Source organism: Mauremys mutica, chromosome 2 (genome assembly GCF_020497125.1).
Source record: "Mauremys mutica isolate MM-2020 ecotype Southern chromosome 2, ASM2049712v1, whole genome shotgun sequence".
NCBI classification, from domain to species: Eukaryota; Metazoa; Chordata; order Testudines; family Geoemydidae; genus Mauremys; species Mauremys mutica.
In genome coordinates, this window is record NC_059073.1 from 178,357,621 (window position 1) to 178,380,101 (window position 22,481).

Sequence of the window (22,481 nt, forward strand, 5' to 3'; positions counted from 1 at the left end):
GATTTTTTTCTCTAGGCTCCCCTGCTGGAAACTTACACAGACAAGTGTTTCTAGTTTGGAGTATTTAGAACTAAATGGTTCAAGGGAAGATGGTTCTAGTCAAATCCAAAATCCACCTATAAACTCTAAAGATTATAAAGTAACTCCTAATCCTTAATAGGGTTCTCCCAGTCTGAGTCTGGACAGACAGCTCAACAACTGTAAGGTTATATGAACCATCATGTCCAGATTTCTCTTACAATGAGCTGAAATAAATATGAAAGCTTTTGATTTTGCATGAAAAGCAGACCACTTCACAAACCACCCTCAAGACAATGCTGCTTTTGCCTTGCCAAAGCAGTGCTGTCCTTGAGTTATTTAGGTAACGGAAGTTGAAACAAAGCCACAATTTTACTTGTTATGGTACATGGAGAGGATTGGCAGGATGGGCACAATTTCAAAGAATTATAAAGAAAATCCGAGTTGAAATATCACCAGTGTAAAAGTTAGTGGTCACTGCTTAGGAACAAGATGGATAAGAAAGAAGAGCGTCATTGACTGAACAGTATAGGAGAGGTCTTTGCAAAGAAGACGAACAAACACCGAGACTAAGACTATGTTGGTTAATAGGATTGAAACTACAGTGGGGGAGAGAGTCTGTAGCTGCAGAGGTAGATTGGGAGAGTGCTATGGTCCACAGTGTGGACAGTTGCACAGAACCCAAATGGAATCAGAAGAAGCTATCAGGAGGAGGAGGGAAATCACTTTTTAGTACTAGAAATATATTGATATACTATAGGGAATTCAAGGAAAAACCCTAGCGATTTTGGAAGTGGAAGAATTGATTTAACAGTTTGAGGAATGCTTTAGAAACTATAGGTATGCGGTCCATGGTTCTGACTTGTGTTTTAATCATCAGTAGGAAAGAGAGAAAAAGAATCTACCTGCATGATAGATGATGAAGAATAGGAGTGGGAAGTTACAAGCTAGTGCACTGTAGATTCACACCCTAGCTTGCCATGCACTAATGTCCTGTGTAAACAAGCCCTTAATCATTTCTCCCCTCAACCAGGTTTAATTTGCATAGCGTCTTTTATATCCAGTCAGTTATCCAGTCATCCATAGTGTTCCAGATAAAACAAAGAATAGACAGGACACTTGAGTTTGAGGCACTAAAATAGAACAAGACCTTGTAGACCACTTTTATCCACTCCTCCCCCCCCCCAAAAAGAAAGAAAGAAAGAAAGAGAAAAATCATGGCACAAAATGAAACTTGTTTTCATTTTTTTTGTTGATCACTTTGTAAAAGGGATGTCTTTTACTGTTAGAGCTGCTTTTTTGTTTGTTTGTTTGCTTTATGTAATGCACCCCAACGCTGTTTGATTTTAATTGTGCTGAACTCAGTAATGGTGGTTACATACACATGACCAGTGATGGAAGTGGAAGGAGACAGAAGAGGGCCTTGACAAAAGAAATGGGTCCCATAACATTGTACTCCAGAACTTTGTTTTTCTTATCTATAGGTGGTAGGACCTGATTAAGTTGATAGTAGCTGAGATATTTCTATTTCCACACCTACTTTTGAGTCTGGTATAGTGAAAGACAATTTTGAACATGGGAAGTTGCTTCAGTTTAGTTCCTTTATTAAAGGGGGGGGGGATTCTGTCATAGTGGTTGTATCTTTTGTTTTTTGAGTTATATATAACCAAAGGAAAATGGGAAAGATAAGGAGGCAGGCAAATATGTTAGAAAACTCCTTTTATTAATATGCATATAATTATGCATTGCTGGAGAGTTGTCTTCTGTACCTGGAGTACAATAAAAGTAAATTAAATATATATCTCATGGTCAAAATGACAACTAAGGTAGGAAGATAGAAACAGATGCAAGTATTTGAACAGCATAAACACAAGAAGCAAAAGGGAGGGTAATTAGATTAAATGAAGCAAAACTAAAATGTGGCTGTTAGAGATTATCCTTTGGAAAACATTTGAGGATTTGTGTCTTATCAAATCACAATTGCAAAAATGCATCTACATGGGATCCATTGGCTTTTCTTAGGTCAGCTATAAGTAAATTTTATATAACTAATAGTGAGAAACTACTGTCTCAACACTGATAGAAACTAGATGTAAGAGAGCAACTTATTGGGAAAGATGGAATAGAGTTAACTTGTGTTTATCAGTGTTTGACTTGCTTTTTATTGGAAAAACTAAACTCTATATTACATAGTAACAGGAAAAGAAACATTCAGATATTTGGTTTTGCTCCCTGTGGAGTGTACAGATGAAATCAATAAACCATAAACACTAGATTCTTTCTTCTATTTTTTAATGAAGAATTTAGATATTAAGGATCTACCTTCTGATATGAAGTATGCTTTAATAATTAGGGGCCTGATCTAATGCCCATTGAAGTGGATGTAAGAACTTTGGATACTTGAGTTAATATTTGTTACTGTTTTGTTAAATTTTTTTTTATTATTATTATTACCTGCCTTTGTACCATATTAGTCTCATAGCTGTTTCAGTGACTTACAGCAGGGACACATTAACTCTTCATATGCAAACTAGGAATTTCCAGGCTGTCCCATGGCAATTGGGCTAACGGAGGCTAAAATCTATAGGAAAGGATGGAGAGATACTTTGAAGGCAAAAATAAAATTGGGGAAGGAGGTGAGAATATCCTTCCTTTCCGCCTCTTTTCCCCTTGCCCCTCAACTTTCCCATTTCTGGTGTGTCAACTCTGGTGTTCATTAGATAGTGGAGCTAAACAGGTGACAACAGACACAAAAACAGGAGTTATTCTGGAGGGCCTTTCCATATACATTGCACTCTTGGTGTGCATGCACTCGAGATTGGAATCTCTTTAGCCAGCAGTGTCTTTTAGGATCCTGCATGCACCTTGAGTGTCCTCATGCTCCTATATCAAGGGCAAAAAAGGTGATACAGGCCTAACCACCACTCGGTTCCATCTCACCACTGTGGCTGCAAGACAGAGCTCCACACTATCTGCATCTCAATGCACTTTCACAAAGACTTTTGTGGCTATTTGTACATATTCGTGTTAAGAATAGATTAGATAGTTTTCCTGTTGGCAAGTTTTGCCAGTTTTGTGTTCTCTTTTCTTTTACCTTTTGACAGGAAGATGTTCATGGTACTAGGACACAGGAATGCCTGATCCTAAATTGCCTGACTTTAAGTATTGCCCCGCTTGCAAGGTGGCAGTGCTCATTAATGATGTATTTTTGTCACGGGGGGGGGGTCAAGTCTTGACACCTGCTCGGTGTGCAAATCCTTTTGAAAACAGACTTCAAAAGCAAGAAACACATCTTAATCTCTTTTGTTAGACTGATCCATGCCCCCTGCCTCTCATCTGGGCAGCATAGACTTCATCTTCTTTCCCTGAACTAGCTCTACTCAGTCCAGAAGTGCACCTGTGAGCTCCGGAGATCTGGGCGCAGGACCAGGAGTGGAGCCATGGGAGTGGAGGCCAGCAGCCAGACCCAGGCCAGGAGCAGAGCTGGGTGGCACTCCCTCCCCGCCCCTGTGGGAGCTGTCCCGGGCATGGCTATATCAGTCAGGAGTGTGAAAAATCCAGACCGCTGACCGACATTGCTATGCTGACAAAAACCCCAGTGTAGGCCCAGTATGTCGATGGAAGAGGGCTTCTGTCAACATAGCTAACTATATTCAAGGAGGTGGTATTCCTAACCCAGCAAACTCCTGTCAGTATAGGCTGCGTGTATGCTACCAGGCTAGGCCAGTATAGCTATGTTAACAGAACTATGCCAGTATAGTCTCAATGATGTAGATATACCCCAAACCTGTTTGTACTCATGGCCTCTTGCTCAGTCTTCATGCAACCTCCCAGGCTACACCTAGATTGCATGCAAGCAGACACTACATGCTTGGGCCTCTACGGATCCCTCCCTAGGTTCTCACATTATGTAACTGGTGGAGGGTGTGCAAAAGGGAGTATCTTTCTCTCTGTCTCAACCTCCTAACCGAGATCTTAGTGACAGATGCGTTCCTTCTGGGGGGGAAGCACATCTAGACCATCATTGGGTACAAAGTCTATGGACCAATGAATAGACTTGACTTCACATAAATATAAATATATTAAAGCTCAGTGTGGTTCACTAAACCTGTGTTGCTCTCCTACCAGTGATCCAAGGACTGACCAAAGTATGACCAACACCACAACTACATTTATATAAAACAATAGTGGGGAGCCCAATTATCCCCTTTATGTACAGAAGTGGTTGGATTATGGAACTGGTGCATTTGGCAATGTCTCCCATAACACTACATCTCTCAAGTCTATCCAATGCCCTAGCATACCATGTGAGCAGACATTGTCAGACTAAGAGTGGATGATCAAGGATTTTGTTACACCTCACATTTTCCAGGACTGTGTCATCTGTAAATAGATCTGGAGTTCTTTGAGATGGCCACATATATTCCACAACCCATCCTCCTTCCCCATTACTATGGAGTGTTTTAACTCCTGAATTCTGTGATGATAAAGGAACTGAGTGGCTGTTGGGCACTCTTCTTCTCCCTCCCTCCCTCCCATATGTTCTCAGTTCAGGAGCAGGAGGACACTCAGGCTGCAGGCATGGCCCCACCGAACACTGTTGGCCAAAAAATTCCAATATCAACTGCATGAGGCACATGCACACCAAGACTGTAATATATATGGACAACAAGTCTCTGAGAATTCCAGTTACTGTAAGAAAGGTAACTTCTTTTTGAACAGTCTTGACTTTTTTGTTTGTTCTGTTGCTCAGGTTTTAATTTAACCTCTTGTGAAGTCATAATTTCATTAGTTGTCTAGTCATCTATAGAGTTCCAGGGTAGAAAAGAGCTGAATCTCCAGTTAAACGAGTAAGCAGAAAAAAAGCTTTATTAATGCAAACACCTCTTTCCCCTCCACATACACACACTTTTTTCGGGCTGCCTTTACATCATGAAGAAACAAACGGGGCCAACACTTTTTAAAAAATCCTTTGCAGATAACCTTTAAATTATACAAAGTAATGTGGTTTAGTAATCAGAAGATGATGCACCAATATATTAGAACCTCTTTTATCCAAACCCCCGTTATCAAAAACAAAAAACGTCATTACCCAAAATTAGATTATATTCATCAATGTGCATCACTTGCACTGTGAAGCTCCCCACATACACCAAAACCTGTTCATCTTAATTCTAGTTGATCTCTCTAGTACCTTAATTGGAAGATAAGTTTCTTGGTGCTCAAAAATGGTAATGAATGGGTACCTAAAAAATAAATGAGGTATGATAGCAATTTCAGCCAAGTGGATTATTGCTTTCATTATCTAAGCCATTTTATATTTATCTATCATTACTAAAGCATATTTCTTCACTGCTTTTTCTAGGCCTGTTTCAAAACCAGAGAGATTTAGTGGGGACAACGTAATCTACAAGCCACCAGGGGTAAGTTTAACTACTTATTTTGCTTGTTTTCATTATGTGTATTAAATGTGGTCTTATGGAAGTTTAGGTCATTTAATATGGTGCTGCTTCTCAGTTTTTAAATTGTTTTATAGCTGAATATTTTATCTAGAAAAAGAAATATATGTACATGGGCAGTAGTGGTTCTGAATTTGGGAGATGAAGTGGTCTTAGTCTAACAATGAAAAAAGTAAGCATACACACCTACATTTATTATTTCAAATTTATAACTTTCCTGAAATGAGGGATTTTTTTCCAGAAAAATGACGCATTTGTCAGGTGTCCCACTTCTGTTTCTTTTGTCCTGCAGAATTTTTTGTTCAATATGCATTGCCAAATTCTCTGCCTGCATACCTTATTTAGTAGATTTTGTTTTCCTCAAAGCAGGTGATGTTTATCACACCTTCCCTCATTTTCTCTTGCACCTGATATTAGATGACTTATCTACAGGTGTCTGCTGTTCTGTTTTCTGAACAAAAAATTCTCTTAACGTTAATTATATAATCACAGAAGTTACCAAGCAGTCATTCATAATAATTAAATATATGTATAGTTTTTATTTGTAAAAAATCCACCATAAAAGGAAATGCTCAGTTTTTCCTTTTTAAATCTCAGTGAAACCTTAACATGGGCTCCCTATTTTAAGCTAAGACAGCAGACAGTCAAGGTGACAAATACAATGAAAGATAACTTAAAAAAAAAAACAGATGGGTTTCCAAACACACTTTGCTGCAAGAAAAGTCTAGAACAGGGGTAGGCAACCTCTGGCACGTGTGCCGAAGGCGGCACACAAGCTGATTTTTCAGTGGCACTCTCACTGCCTGGGTCCTGGCCACCGGTCCGGGGGGCTCTGCATGTTAATTTAATTTTAAATGAAGCTTCTTAAACATTTTAAAAAACTTATTTACTTTACATACAACAATAGTTTAGTTATATATTATAGACTTATAGAAAGAGACCTATTACTGGCACGCAAAACCTTCAATCAGAGTGAATAAATGAAGACTCGGCACCCCACTTCTGAAAGGTTGCCGACCCCTGGTCTAGACGGTCACTTTTGAATCTGTGCCTGTTATCACTTCCTCAGCTCTTGACAGTTTGCGTACTTGACACCAACCATAAGTAACTACAGTAGAAGTCATGCAGTCTTCCTCAGAGTCAAATACCAAGAATACAGAAAGAAAGCCTGCCACAATTTAGCAATGTCTCTCTGGCAATATAAGTTTAATCAGCCCTGAGATTCCAGTTTCTCTCCGTCCTGTTAATTTTTTCAGTGTTTTTGTAAGCACCACTCTTCAGAAACCTAACATCTGTGTACAGCTGAAATCTTGCAGTCCTTCGTAGACCAAGTTATTATTTATCAACAATCCTACAAAATTCTAAAATAAATCTTAAATTAATTTATTCTAATCATCCCTTTTTAACAGATGCAAAATTGTATCAGATTTTTATTTTTAACCTTAACTTGTAAAGTGGAGTTGGTTGTATAAACTGTTGTATATATCTATTTGTTTAATGTTATTTAAAGCCATAGTTTGGGGATTGCATATGTAAAACATTTGTCTGAACACAACTCTTCATTGTAGTCCTGTCCCACAACTTCCATGTCATGTATTTGATCTCCCTTTAGGGAATATAGTATTTACTTATTTTCAGATAAGAATAATCAAAACATTTTTTGAAAACAGGAAAATGCTCCAGATATGGTATACTTAGGTTCTATGACCAATTTTGATTTGACTTATGCATGGACGCAAGATAAATGTGTGCCTCTTGTTCGTGAAATTACATTTGAGAATGGAGAGGTAAGAATTGCATTTTTCTTCCACCTTTCTGCTTTTTTCATTTAACCATCAATCTGCTCTTTCAAAAATAAACTCTCTCTAGAACTCAGTTACACCCTGTCAGTCACCTTCCCTGCATTTATTTTACCTTTTGCATAAAATAGTTGCACTTCAGTTTTCTGTTTACTCTGTTTCTCAGCTCTTAGTAAAGGGTGAATTGGAGGGAGGTTAGTGGGTAATTAATATACTGGTTGAGTATAGGAGATTATAGATGAGGATATGTGGCTCATTTTGGAAGTATCATAAGATCTGGGATGTGGGTATAAAGTTGTCTGAAATATAGGTGTAGGTATAGTGCTGCGACCTGGGTGTATCACTTAACTTTTCCGTGCTTCTGTTTACCCATCTTAAATAGATACAAGACCTTTTGCATAGAGATTTTGAGGTGCTATAAAATCCTTATGTGAAAGGTATTATATGTGTGCATAGTATTCATGATTATTATACTGTGAGCTTGAAAAATATACCTGCTAGCCAGGGTGAAAAATGCGGTGGGCATGTTGCCACAAGTAATTTAAAGGAATAAAACGGTTGTACACTGTAGTTAGTTATAAATGTTGTCAATCATCTTTCTATTTAATAAATTATATAAAATATAACTTAATAGGATTGGCAGGAAAAAAATTAACTGAATATATTTGCCAGCCTCCACAAGCATTAATCTAATATGTATTTGCTGAATAGTATTTGACTAGCTATAGAGTTGGCTAAATGCCACAAAAATATTAAATTATTCTATGAATACCTGTACAATTTATTAATATTTGCTGAGCCTTATTCAACCAACACGGCTTGCTACGTCTGTCTTGCTTTTGTTTGACCTTCTTTCCCTTTCTGTTTTCCACCACGTTTCTTCCTTTAATAAATCAAGATGTATCTTTTCCTGGGTTGTTCTTAGTATTCATTTCTCATCTCTTTGTTCCCTTTTCAATGTTTTCTTTTTTTCCTTCCTTCATTGTATTCTCTGCCTCCTTCTGTTTTCTCTCCTTTCTGTATTCGCACCCCCAAATTATAATTTACATGTAAATATATAAACATACAAAATAAAATAAAATATATTGAACTTGCTAATTAGCTACACTCAAACAGCACATTTAGACTACAGCACCTGTTAAAAACTGCAATGCAGTTCTAACATATTGCAGTGTGTTCTCCACACGATGATGTATAAACTGAAGAATCATCCTATATTCTCTTTTGTGGGGCTTTTTAGCTTTCTCCACTAAGTGGAGTATCCTGTGCAGTTTTGACTATGCTCAAATTATTCTATTAGCTTACATAACGGGGGGAGAAGACAGAGAAAAACTTATTTTTTTGTGATAGACTATGTTAAGTGTAATCTTTTAATCAGCATTTAGACTTTTCAGCAGAAACTTCTGTTAAACACAATTTTTAATTCTTCATTTGCATTTCAACATGTAAAAACATGCCAGGTATTTAGCATTTTTAGAACTGCATGATGGATTTTTAGTGTACTTTTCCCACAGTGAAATCAGATTCTGATCCCTAGAAACCAAGGTTCATCATTGTAAGTTTGTATCAAGTTTCTGTCCCAATTTTTCTAGTTGCTCTTGTGACTCTCCACTCCTGTTTACTTGGGCAGATACTTACAATCCCAAGTCATTCCCAATTGACATTTTGCTTAGCAACATTTGTTTAAAAACTCAGTGCTGCCAGTAGCCAAACAATTTCAAACATGCCAGAATTCTGATACTTCTGCCTGCTTGTAATTGTATAGTAGTCAGACATTTAGTATATAATGACTAATATTTTTAGAGCAGAAGTATGAAGCATTGTCGTCAATGTTTTAAGCTGTATTTCTTTGACTTGCCAGTATGTGCTATAAAATATGATGTAAATAAAAAGAGAGTTCAACATGAAAACATTGGAAATTAATTTTAAATTGAACTTAGTCTTGGTAAATTAATTTCTCTGGTTTGCTTTGTTTAAATTGTTTTTAAAGTCAGACTAATACTATGTGCATATTGGCCACACAATTGGGAATTCAGAGCATGGTTATTCATTGTGACATTAGACAACATATAGTGGTTGAACTTCAAAAAGTTTCTTCCATTTTGAAGCTCTCTGCCGGTCTGAGAGATTCTCTGTTCTTAAAATGGAGAAATACCACTGGATCCAGTAATATCTCTCAAAATAGAAGAAAATAAGCATGATCACAGGTTAATCTATCTGTTCAGAAAGTAGTTAAATTTGTAAAGGGCAAACACAGGCGTCACAGGAAACCATGTGATATAACATGCTGAACTGTGGGTTCAGATTGCTGATTATTCTAGAAAGGGTTAATGGTTCCATGAAGACATACAGAAAAACTGTGGGAGGCTATGTCTTGGGGGAAAACATCTTTCAGTGCACTCCATGCAAAACAAAGAGCAGTTGCAGGAGAGAAGTCCAGAAAGTGAGACAAGCAGCTGTTCCATTCGCTGATCATCCAGACCCGGTAGAGAATTAGACTGGAAAGGCAAACCAAATAATACCTGTGTTGGACTGCATTTAATAAATCCCCCAGACAACACTCCAATTCTGGACGTGTGTGTTAGCCTAGAAATAGAAATGGTATAGGGGAGCAGAAAAGTGCTGCCAGACTGGAACAAATTATTGTGTGTAGGAGGCCTAACTCAGTATGTACGCACTAGTGGTACTGGACATTTAGTTCAGAGTCTGAAGAATACTGCAGTAACTTGTGTCATTTGCTAGGCAACACGTGCTGGCCTTTGGCAAAGAAGACAAGATTCTTGGGGATAGGTCAGCAGGAAGACCAAAGGAATCCCTTTGATGAAGGTGTCCTTAGATTTCACTTTTTTCTAGACAAGCAAGGAAGTCAACATAGCTAATGTCAAGTATCAGAGGGGTAGCCGTGTTAGTCTGGATCTGTAAAAGCAGCAGAGAGTCCTGTGGCACCTTATAGACTAACAGATGTATTAGAGCATGAGCTTTTGTGGGTGAATACCGACTTCATCGGATGCAAGTGGGATTGCATCCGACGAAGTGGGTATTCACCCACGAAAGCTTATGCTCCAATACATCTGTTAGTCTATAAGGTGCCACAGACTCTTTGCTGCTTTAACATAGCTAATGATTAGAGATGGTCAAAATAATTGGCGTGGAGGGTTGGGAATTGCAATTCCCACTTCCCACTGGTCATCAATATTTCAAATGCTTTCAGACTTTCTAGCCAACTCTGTTGACAACCTGCCATTTGAGGGATTTGGGGGAAGTAACTTTACTAGTATGACCTTGGTTGTATACTGAATATATATTATTAAAGGGATAGAGTGTGCGGACAGTGCAGCAGATGCTTTTCCCCTTCCAGGGGAGGAAGGTGACATTTCAGTCTAGATATCCAAATGCTCCACTTCATATTTCAATTCTAGAAAAATATGTAAAAGCTAGAGATGAAAGGGGACCACGAACATCATAGCACAGGCAGATACTTTTTCTTGTTGTCTCATATGAAGGGTGACTGAGGGCCCAGCCGTCTCACGTGAGTAGAACTGACTAGGAGCAAACATGGTTAAAATATAGAGATTATTTTGGTGTGGGAGAGAAAGTAGTAGACATGTAGTAAAGATTATTAGAACAGGAGTTACATGAATTACAAAGGTATTTTCAGAAAGTTTTTTAAAAATCCTGTAAAAGACCAACCTTGGTCTTACTCCAACAGAGCTTTTTGAATGTTCAGATGACAACTAGCTAGCTCACCCTGAAAAAAAAAATATTCAGACAAATACTTCCAATTACTTGCAGGGTGAAGCATTTACCACAGCATCTGTCTGCATATAAAAATATGTCCCAAGAGATTGTTAGATTTGGTGGTAGAATGGACAAAGTATTCTCGAAGTCTAAGGAAAGCAGAGAATATGAACTAGGAGTACATGTTAGAAAAGGGATTTATCTCAAAGTTAGTTAAGTTCAGGCACACCATTTTAAAAAAGCAACCTCCAAAGGAATCATTCATTACCTAACAAGGAGATCTATAAATTTGTAGAACAGTCATATTAATATCTATAAATCTGTGGTAATACCCAGAGGAGACAATGGAGGCATCATTGCTTAAGTCATTTAATGATGGGCAAAGCACTGGATAACATACCATAGGGTAGTCTTACAAAATGTACGTAAAAATTTAATCACGTAGGCACAAAATGAGATCTCCCACCTGTACAAAACAGCAATCATGAAAAGAAAAAAATGTGCAGGAATGGGGGAATAAAATCAAAGGAAGGATAAACTGAGTAAGTCTTGCATTATACCCTCAAGTTAGCTGAACTTGTGCTCTGATAAACTGAAGGAGTCAATTCTGAAAGTTTATGCCCTCTACTAAGACAGCCAGAACACCATCTGTAGAGAGATTCACCCTGGAAATAAAGAGCAAGCGGCTCCAAGAAGGTCTGAACTGTTGTGATGGGGTATAGGTAATGTTTCAGATAAGTGAATCCCAAGTTATTTAGGGCTTTAAAGATCACCAATAGATTGAAATAAATCTGAAAGTTGACTACTAGTAAGTTTAGATACTGAAGAACGAAATGGTTGGTATTGGCCAGTAAGGTTGCAAAATCAATGAGATGTGAGTTTTTTGTTTTGCAAGGTTGAGGCAGTAGTTACTTTATTTTGTACCTGGTTGTAAATTGTACCGCAGTTTAGTTAAAGCTCTTATTAATTCTTTTGTATTACATCTCCTGCCTCATTAGTGACTATCCTAATAGGTATATCTCCAATTATATATATCTCCTAGAACTGGAAGGGACCTTGAAAGGTCATTGAGCCCCGCCTCCTGCCTTCACTAGCAGGACCAAGTACTGATATTTGCCCCAGATCCCTAAGTGGCCCCCTCAAGGATTGAACTCACAACCCTGGGTTTAGCAGCCAATTCTCAAACCACTGAGCTATCCCTCCCTGGCTTCCTCTCCTCTTCTATCAACTGGTTGTAAAGTTTGAGGTTCTACCTAACTAGAAATATCACTAGACTTGCATAAAATATATGTTGTGTATTGGAAGAAGTCAGGTGTGTTTCTCATTTGATATATTTTTTTCTGCAGGAATTGACAGAAGAAGGCCTTCCTTTTCTTATACTTTTCCACATGAAAGATGATTTGGAGAGTTTAGAAAAATTCCAGCAGGAAGTGGCACGACAATTAATAAGTGAAAAAGGTCACTAATTATTATTGCCTTCCCCTGTCACTTTGTAGGCATACTAACATTTTTCATTCAGCCAGATGCTAAAAATGGCATAAATAGTTAGAGCAGCACGCTAATTTTAAAGCTCTTCAGGGCAAGGGACCATGTTTGCTTCTATAGAGCTTAGCACAAAGAGGCCCTGAACCTTTTGCTCCTCTGGGCACTACTGAAATAGAAATATAAACTATTTATGATAAACAGCTACTTCAGAAATGCTTATTTTATATCTGGGATTCATACAGTTGAATTTTTATGACATATAAACTTAATTTTTGTAACCTATATTATAACCAAAACAATTTCTCAGAAAATGTTTATTGTTTTAATGTGTTTGCCTGTTTAAATTCATTCCTTCATCCGTGTTTGTTACTATAATGTCCATAATACCTCAGATTTTATTCATAAATTTAGCAACACCTTAATATTTTCACATTCAAATATCTAATGTAAATTTTGGTCTATATTCTCATTTTTAAGGTACAATAAACTTTCTGCATGCTGATTGTGATAAGTTCAGACACCCACTCCTTCATATTCAGAAGACTCCAGCAGACTGTCCTGTTGTTGCTATTGACAGTTTTAGGCACATGTATGTCTTTCCAGACTTCAGTGATTTAGCGTAAGTAAATCCTTCCTTTCTTTTGCCAATCGTATCGTCTTGTGGCGAGGCAAAGAAATACATTTGTTTAAATGCTGTAACCAATATTACATGACAGGAAGTAAGTAAAATATTTTATTAGCTGAGGTTGGGGGCGTAGGGTCTATACTGATACACATTAGCTGAGAAGCTGGCCCCAAGTTTTAAATGCTGCTGCAAGTTCTAGTTCCTCAATTATCCTTCATATTTCCTTGTACCCTGGTACCTCTATTGCCAACATAGAAACATCAATTTACTTTGGAAAGTTTTTGAGCAGTGAGTAAAATATTTAACTGACGTATTGTGCCATTAATATGTATAAAATATTCAGTGGTAAGAATCCTCCAATCTGTCACCATCTGTTTTTCTCTTCTGCAACTTTGACATTCCTGAGCTAGTCATGGACCCTTAGTGGGGAAGCCCCTTTTACATGGGTTCCCACCAGATAGACTGCGGTCATAGTCAGTGGAATATGGCTGATTTGTTGGGATAATATTTGCCTAAAATGTATAAAATAGATGGATTATCAATTTAATCACTGCTCTTCAGTTTTTTCTAAATACAGTGTATTTCTAACTAGATGGTTTGGGACCTACTTGAAAGACCATGTCTGTCTGTCTGTCTCTCTCTCTCTCTCTCTCTGCACGCCACAACAGTGGTCAGCAAAGATGCCTGTGCTAGATCCTCCTCAGTTGAATAGAGCGAGGTGACTGGCACTAGAGCATCATCTCTGAGGGGCCCACTGTAAAGCCTTTCTTGTAGCCAACTGGGTGAAGGGATTGGGCCCTGGCGGGGCTGATTGTTTATGGGGAGTGGAAGTTTGATGGTGAAAATCCTGATTGTGTTGGGGAAGATTTTGCTGGAGATTTTCTGGAGACTTGCTGCTTTTTGATTTTGTTGTATTGTTGCTTTCAGTAACATCCACGGTGCCCAGAGTGCCAGTTTGGGTACCTCCTTTATAAGTTATAAATTGCAATAAATAAATAAATCAACATGAAATTTATGCAAGCAGAATAGTTCTTCCTATGTTATGCCACACCTATCTACCTTGCCCTCTATATCACTGTGAGCTTTCATGCATAATGTTGGCAAAAGCCGCTGAAGGGCATCTCTCCATCAACAACTCTGCATAGTGAGTGAGCAAACTGTGCGTAACTTGTATCATTGAATTGCTGTCACAAAACCGTAATTTTTCGTTAATCACTGTTAGCTTTATCCATGTACCTGGTGAGTTTCCTATTTGTTATCTTAGGAGCTGATTTTTGTACTGTTTTGAGCAGCATAGAGTATACAGTCTGGGCTTAATGAATAGGAAATAATTACGCCCCAAACTTATTCAACACCCATTCCACACACATCCAAATAAAAGTAAGGGTTCACCACATGATCCTTTGTCTTGCACAGGCAAGGTTTCTGTTACTCCATAGGTCCAAATGAAAAGTCATGTGAGGGCTCTCCAGCTAACAGATGTGCAATACTGAATGAGACACTTGTACAAACTCTTCTAAAGGGAACTGATGTTTGATGATAAAGTGACTGTCAACTCGGAGCTGGTTTCCTAGAGTTCTGGCACTAGAGGGCAGACCCTCAGCTGATGTAAACTCTCATAGCTCTATTGGCTGCAGCAGAACTATGACAATTTAAACCAAAGGATTTGTCCTGATATCCTTAAGTTAGAGACAACTGGAAGAACAGTAAAGATATGATTATCTTTTGTTTGTATTTAATCTGGCCAAAAAATCCAGCTCTTCTTGAGAGTTGTATTCAATGTAACATGTCAAAAAAAAAAATGGACATATGTTGCCAAGTGTGGTGACTGGATAGTCATGGTTTGATTTAACTAAAGTGCATGCATACAGCTGCACAGCTAATTTGGATGTGCAGTTGCTATGTTGATGCAAATTATGTATTTATGCATGCAAATGATGTGAATTGAGTAAGCAGTCACTGTAATACTGAGTGACTTGAGTCCCATTGTACCTATTCAAACTTTAACATCCACTGCAAGCCTTCTTGGAAAGATTATGCTGTGTGTCAGTTCTGGTGCTAGACAAATGTAACCCAAATTTAAAAAACAAAAGCACAAAAATTACAGACATGGCAATTGCCCCAAGTCTGAAGTTACTAGCACCAAATGTGAATGGAATCTGTTAGCAATGATGACCAGACACTGTGGCTAGCAAGAAATCATTGTATCTGGCAAAACCCTTGGTTGCTTGTACTGTAGATTCCAGGGAATGGTGTAAACTAGGGGTTCTCAAACTGGGGGTTGGGACCCCTTAGGGGGTCACAAGGTTCTTACATTGGGGGTCGCGAGCTGTCAGCCTCCACCCCAAACCTCGCTTTGCCTCCAGCATTTATAATGGTGTTAAATATATTAAAAAGTGTTTATAATTTATAAGGAGGAGTCGCATTCAGAGGTTTGTTATGTGAAAGGGGTCACCAGTACAAAAGTTTGAGAACCACTGGTGTAAACATTGCAATCAGGCTTCCTGACCTCTCACTGTCTTATTCTGGAACCCCACCACGCAATGCTGCAGCTGAGTTTGGCAGAAATCTGGTGATCATTGTCAGTTTCTCATCCAAATTCCAGCAGACTTATTCTTAATGTAATCTGCCTATAATATAATACAAGCCATAGTGCATTTTGATTAATAGTAAAATCCTAAAACTGTTTTTGTTACATTTACTGTTGCATTCTCTTATGAATATTTTGTGCAGAGTAGCGTGTTCACAGCGCACACAATTGGTTTTTAACAAAACATTTTGCAAGCAATTTGCATTAGAGTAGTAGTTTAAATTTAAACATAGCTATAATAGGTTATGTACATAATTATCCGTTATAGCTTTCATGTGGATTTGTAGTTCACTTCAAACTATTATAAGGTCTTTTTTGTCTTTTCAAAAACACCTTTCTTTCCTCTGCTTCATAGTCAGTATCTGAATAGTAACAGCTGCTGCTTGTGTCAACAAGCAGTAAGGGTAATGCATTTGTCTGATATAAATGTGAGAAATTGGCAGGTTCATAGACAGTCCCATAGGATAAAGGTGAACTTCGGAGACATCTAGATATGTCAGAAGTGACCTTTGACCTTGTGAACAGTTCATGGTTTTTAAAATAAAAGGTAAAATCTTAAAGCATTTCAGTAATTTGCAAGTCCAGCTGTTCTGTTGGACAGGGTCTGATTTTAGAGAGGAACTGCTCGAAGGGCAAACTGGAAAACTGCCCTTGCCTTTATAGTAGTGCTCTTTGGCTATCCAGCCACATCAAATTCTGCTGTCAGTTTGAAATCATACTGGAACCTGCTGTTCTCTTCTGCAGTGGTGGGTAGTGCGGAGCTGAATTGAGCATACAATGAAGTTATTGGCTAGGACAACTCTGTGGGAATTATTGAAGGGAAGAAATACTTGCTGTGCACTCAGGAGATAGCAGAAAAGAAGAAAAAAACTGGTAGAATAGTTTAACACAAGTGTACCATCCAGTTAGCTTTTCTACCATAAATTAATCACTTAACGTGAACATACTGTATCTGATGCACAGGAGAAATGTGGGCTACTCTAAACAATATACTTTACTTTTCTGTTGAAGATTGTGTGCCTATTTATCATATGTTCACTGGGGGGTGTATTTTGTTTCAGAATTCCAGGTAAACTCAAACAATTTGTACTAGATTTACACTCCGGAAAACTGCACAGAGAATTTCATCATGGCCCAGATCCAACTGATGTAGCACCTGGTCAGGTAAGACTTACAGAAATGAATGCAGTTGTATCTGGCTGTTTGGGCAAGCCATTTATTCTTTCTCAGCATGAAAACAGTGCTTTTACATTAGATTGTGTGTAAGAAAACTGTTTGTGGAAAATATAGTATGTAGCCATATCTACCTAGCAGTATTCTAAAACACTGCAAACCAGCACTGATAAATCTCAGAATGTACTTAAATTGAGAAGTATCTCACATTTTTGTGTTCTTACTGAACAAGAAAAAAATTTGACATGTTTATTTCTTCATAGGGAAACCCTTCTTTTTTAATACCTGTAATATCACTAGTTTTGTCACTTGAGTTAATTAAACTCTTCTGTGATTTGGAACATTCTGAATGGAACTGGCATTGTTCTGCTGGTGTGATGCAATCTCTTCATTTTAACAATTCAGTGATTGAAAATAGTATGGCTTAAATAAAACTAATTGTTTATGGACGCTTTTACCAATATTACATGAAATTGTAAGGAATCCATTTTTACTTTGTCTGAATTCCATGAGTACTTTCTATTAGTAGTAATATAATTTAGGGCTGTCAAACGATTAAAAAAAATTCCATTTAATCGTGAGATTAAAAAAATTGTAGCGATTAATCGCCATTTTAATCGCACTGTTAAACAATAATAGAATATTATTATAAATATTTTTTATATTTTTCTACATTTTCAAATATATTGATTTCAATTACAGCACAGAATGCAAAGTGTTCAGTGCTCACTTTATATTATTTTTTATTACAAATATTTGCACTGTAAAAAATTAAGAAAAAATAGTATTTTTCAATTAACCTCTTACAAGTACTGTAGTGCAATCTCTTTGTTGTGAAAGTGCAACTTATAAATGTAGATTTTTTTTTTTTACATAACTGCACTCAAAACCAAAACAATGTAAAACTTTAGAGCCTACAAATCGAAGCCTGAAGAGGCATACGAACGTTTAGCATAACGTAAATACCTTGTAACATTGTACACAAGACATTGTAAACAAGAAACGGGCAGCATTATCTCCTGCAAATGTAACCAAACTTGTTTGTCTGAGTGATTGGCTGAACAAGAAGTTGTACTGTATGAGGTGAATTGAATTGAGCAAAGCACTCAATTCTTCAGTCCAATCACTGGGTGAACCTGGGACAAATTCTGCTTCTATTCCAAGCCTCTATCTATACTCCCTTAACTGACTTGTCTTTGCCCTAAGGAAAGTTTCAAGAATGTGCTTCTTATGAACTCACTTGGCAGCTGGCACAAGCATAATATTCTTTGGCCATGTACCTGTTAAATCTCATTAATATTTTGCATAAGAGGATTTCAACACACTTCACGAGCATTAATTAATTAACCCTCAACACTCTTGTGTGGTATGGAAATATTAAGAAAGTACTGTACGTGGCAGATTTAAGAAGAGAACCCAAATCTGACACACAGGCCTGTGTTCTAGCCATGAGACTGTCATTCCCCTTCTATCTAACTAGCTGGACTTGGTATTTTTTAATCTGTTAGGACTTTCTCCTCTGATTTTCTTTCTGCTCTTTCTACATCTCCACTTGTTCTTAGCAGATTGATCATTTTGAGCTTGGGTTATTTTTATACAACTGTGCCAATGTGTGTGGCTCAAAAGTAGTGTCGTAGAAGCTCCAGTCTCAAGTTCACCTGAGTTCAGCACACCTCAGTGGTGGTTACACTGTTTCTCACCACTTGCAATCCTGTAGCATGCTGAGGACTGGTGCAGGAACACTGCTACACCAGGGAATCCTCAGCTGCCACTTTAGGGCAGCTTTAAAGTCATTTTTATGATGCTGTCGTGGTAAAGTGACCTATGCTACACTGAGGATCAAGTCCCAGATGCTCAGCTGAAACATTTGACTGGCTCACTCAAGGCTTTTCCCTTTGAATCCTTTCAGGCCATTTTAGGATGAGATTTTACAGGAAGCAGTGGGTGGGAGGGGAAGAGCTTTCAGGCATTTAACACAGGACATTAAAGTTTACATGGACTTTTGCAAGTAGATACCACAGATCAGATTGTTGTACTGAACACCGAAGCCAGGTTGTTCAGTGATGTACAGGTGACCTTAAAAGGACACCTGGGCCCTGTTATGTAGGAGTTCAGTTTAGATAGTCAACATGGTTCCTTCGGGTGGTGTCAGGGACTGCTGGGCTACTGAAGATGCCATATTTCAGATGGAGTAAAATGGAGGTCCTGGCCACTTGTCATTAGGTACTATGGTACTTTCTGAAAGTTGGGTTGATGGTCCTGCTTCCCTGAACAAAATGTAACGAGTACAGTAAGTGCTTCTGTCAGGAGCAGTATAATTTGAAAAGAGGTCTTCATTGTATCTCTGGCAATCCACGGATGCACATTCTAGGCATCTTTTGGATGGGTTTTCCTTTCAGTCGATTCTGGGAGCCATGTTAGAAGATATATTTCTTCAGAGCCATTGGATGGAAATCCATTTTAATAAAGTTCAGTTCAATACATCTTTTAGACATTACTTCCCTCAAGAATGTGTGTGTGGTATAGGTATCTGGCATCAATCATTTTTGTGTTCATTATTGGAAAAAAAATATATATATATAGGGGGAAATATGTAACTCCATAGATTCTCAAATTTTAAGGCCAGAAGGAACCATTTTGACTATCTAAACTGAACTCGTACATAACACAGGCCATGGAATTTCATGAAGTGATTCCTGCATCCAGCCCCATACGTATGGTTGAACTAGAGCATGTCTTTTAGAAAGACCCATGTTTTTGACTGAGGTCTGTTAATTTGGCTTAACTACATTGCTCGGAAGTGGGAAAAATCCACACCCCTGAACGACCTAGCCCCCAGCATAGACAGTGCTAGGTCAACGGAATAATTCTTCTGTCTGCCTAGCTACTACCTTTTGAGGAAGATGGTATCTGCTCTGATAGGAGAACCCCTCCCATCAGCATACACTGAAATACTGCAGCCATGCAGCTGTGTCGCTGTAGCATTTCAAATGTAGATAAGCCCTGCAACTCTTAATGATAGAGAATTTACCACATCCCTGAGCTGTTCCAATTGTTTATTCCCCATGCTATTTAAGGGCTTGTCTACACTTAATAATTAATTTATATTAAGGTAGGATATGAATTTAAAGCACAATAGCTTTGAAAATAGAATAAGCTAACCCAGAACAAGACACTCTTTTTCAAGAATAAGTGTCCCCATGTGGAGTTATTCCAGAATAACTCAATGTGTAGACAAACCCTGGAATAATAATAATAAAAAAAAAAAAACTTCAAGTGACTCCACATGTCCATTCCACTTCAGGTGTGTGCTTGCTTAGTGCCACTAGCACTGGAGATTTTTCACTCAGCAAGTCCCATCAAGATAGCACATGTGCCCTCTGCTTACTTACGCTGCTGTGGGATGGTATAAAGGGAAGAGCTGCCTCCAGTTTCATCTTACCGCCTGTGACTGTTGTCAGAGCATTCTACCTTGCTACTGCAAGTGTTTTCCTCTTTCTCAGTATTTTTATTGTATGTAGTTGGTACTTGTCAATAGTTGATACTATACACTCTTAGTGTAGTGGGTTTTTTTCTACTAATACGTTTCCTTTTTTACTACCGTACATTTCCGTTCCTTTCAGTTTTTGGTACCAGTACCAGGGCTTGCCTTGGTCCCTGCGTTTCAAACTTTACAATGCATATAAGAAGACAGTTCTGGTCAACAGCCTGCACTATTGGTGCCTGAAGTACCTAGAAAAAGGTCACATCAGAGAAAGATGCCAAATCTACAGGAACTTAGCCCAAAAAAGACAGGGAAGTACCTTCTTATGGAGGCAGCCCTGTGCCCACCCTCAGAGGTTTCCCATTCAGAGCAGGCACTGCACAACTCTGCTTTAGTCAGGAGTGTCCCGCCCCAGGATGAGTCTGTGCCAATCTCCTTCTCTGGTACCGAAGAAGTAGCATCGGAGGACAGCATCCAGAGACCCATCATCCAGGAAATCAAGGTCCCTGGCACTGAACTCCAGCAATCAAGTTGGGAAGGAAAATGGAGTGCGCATAGTGCTGAGGCACTCTGTGGTACAGATACCACCTCAAGAGAGGTCGTCGACTTCAGCGATTGAGATCAACCTCTAAGTGGAGCACCATCCTGTTCAGCAGTTCCGTCGTCTTTGGCTCAGCAGTAGCAGCAACAGAGTGCTGTCAACACTTGAGGTATATACCTGCTGAGTGCTGGCGTGACTGGCAGACCCAGAGACGTCTCTCCCGGTACTGATGGACACTCGCATGGATTTGCTGGCTACTAGAGTTCTGTATCCAGTACCGCTGCTACCTCCAGACAATCTGGAACCCACTCATGCAGTGCCATCGAGAGGCAAGCCAGCTTATGATTTCTGTAATGCCAGCCTCCTCTTCGGACTCCCATCACTATTCCCTGGCACCAAGAGACACTGCAGCTACCTGACTGGATGACTAAAGTTCATTGTCCAACGAGGAAGTCGGATCTTGTGTGTCGCAGCCACATCACATAAGCCATTGCTCTTCTTCGAGAGGCTTTAACCTCTGGTATCTAGTGGAGCCTCTCTTTGGTCAGCTAGTAGACATGGTTGGGAAGAAGTTGAGCTCCAGTGCCATATCGATGGCTGTATTGGAACCAATGCAGGTTTCCTCCTGCCTCAAAACAGTCTCTGCACCATCTGCCCTCTACGTCTTCCAATAGATGTTGTGATACTGCATGGCTGAAGCTGCTCCCAGTACCAGGCCCAGTACCAAATGTGAGCAGTCTGCCTCAGTGAATCCCCCCTTTGGAGGAACTGGGAGAAGCTCCACCTCATCCAGTCTTGGGTTCCTCCTCCTCATCGCCCGACGAGGTGGTTATGTCTGGTGATTCCTCACTGGGGCCCACCAGAACCTTTTAAAGCGTGTGGCTTCCTCCCTAGATATCCAGGTGGAAGTGGTTCAGGAGGCCACACGCAGATTGGTTCATATCTTGAGATCTGTGGTGCTTTCTCAAGCGGCAGTCCCCATTTGAGGCTATTCTGGAGCCCAAAAAAGTATTTTGGTAAACACCATCTTCACTGCCTACTACAGCAAAAAGGTCTGAGTGAGGTATTATATCCCCTTAAAGGGGCTTGAACATTTTTACACCTCATTTGATGGTATTCACTCAAGGGGAATGTGGCCTAATGGTCAGGGCATAGGCCCTTTGACATGCAGGGGGCAGGATTTGGTGGGGTAGCCTGGGCTAGAGCTCTGTGCAGATACCAAATTTATATCCGCGGATATAAATTGGATATCTGAGGAGCTGCAGGGCTCTACCAGGAATGGCCACAGTGAAAGCAGTGACACGTCGGGCTGTCACTCACAGGAGCCAGCGCCTTGCGCAGGCAGCTCCTCCAGCATGGCTGTACTGCCCCCAGCCTGCCCACTGGGGCAGGCATCAGGCTTAGCAGCAGCTCTCCCTGATCACGCTAGTCTGGGGGCATGCAAGCCTCTGAGCCTGAGCTCCTGACACACAGGAGCACTTTAAAGGTGCCCTCCCTGGGCCACTTCCTACCACCACACTATTGTCCAAAGTTCGCAGTCTGTAACAAGACAGTGTGAAGGGGGTCAGC

The 22,481-nt window shown here is 39.3% G+C and overlaps 1 protein-coding gene across 1 annotated transcript in view; it reads left to right on the forward strand.

Moving 5' to 3' along the window:
- The window catches only part of ERP44 (endoplasmic reticulum protein 44), a 118,685-nt gene that overhangs the window by 88,134 nt on the left and 8,070 nt on the right, over window positions 1–22,481 (forward strand). The window contains exons 7-11 of the mRNA XM_045007491.1: window positions 5,384–5,441; window positions 7,148–7,264; window positions 12,361–12,472; window positions 12,977–13,118; window positions 16,776–16,878. Coding sequence (XP_044863426.1) covers window positions 5,384–5,441; window positions 7,148–7,264; window positions 12,361–12,472; window positions 12,977–13,118; window positions 16,776–16,878 — 532 coding nt within the window. The remainder of the gene's footprint in view (window positions 1–5,383; window positions 5,442–7,147; window positions 7,265–12,360; window positions 12,473–12,976; window positions 13,119–16,775; window positions 16,879–22,481) is intronic.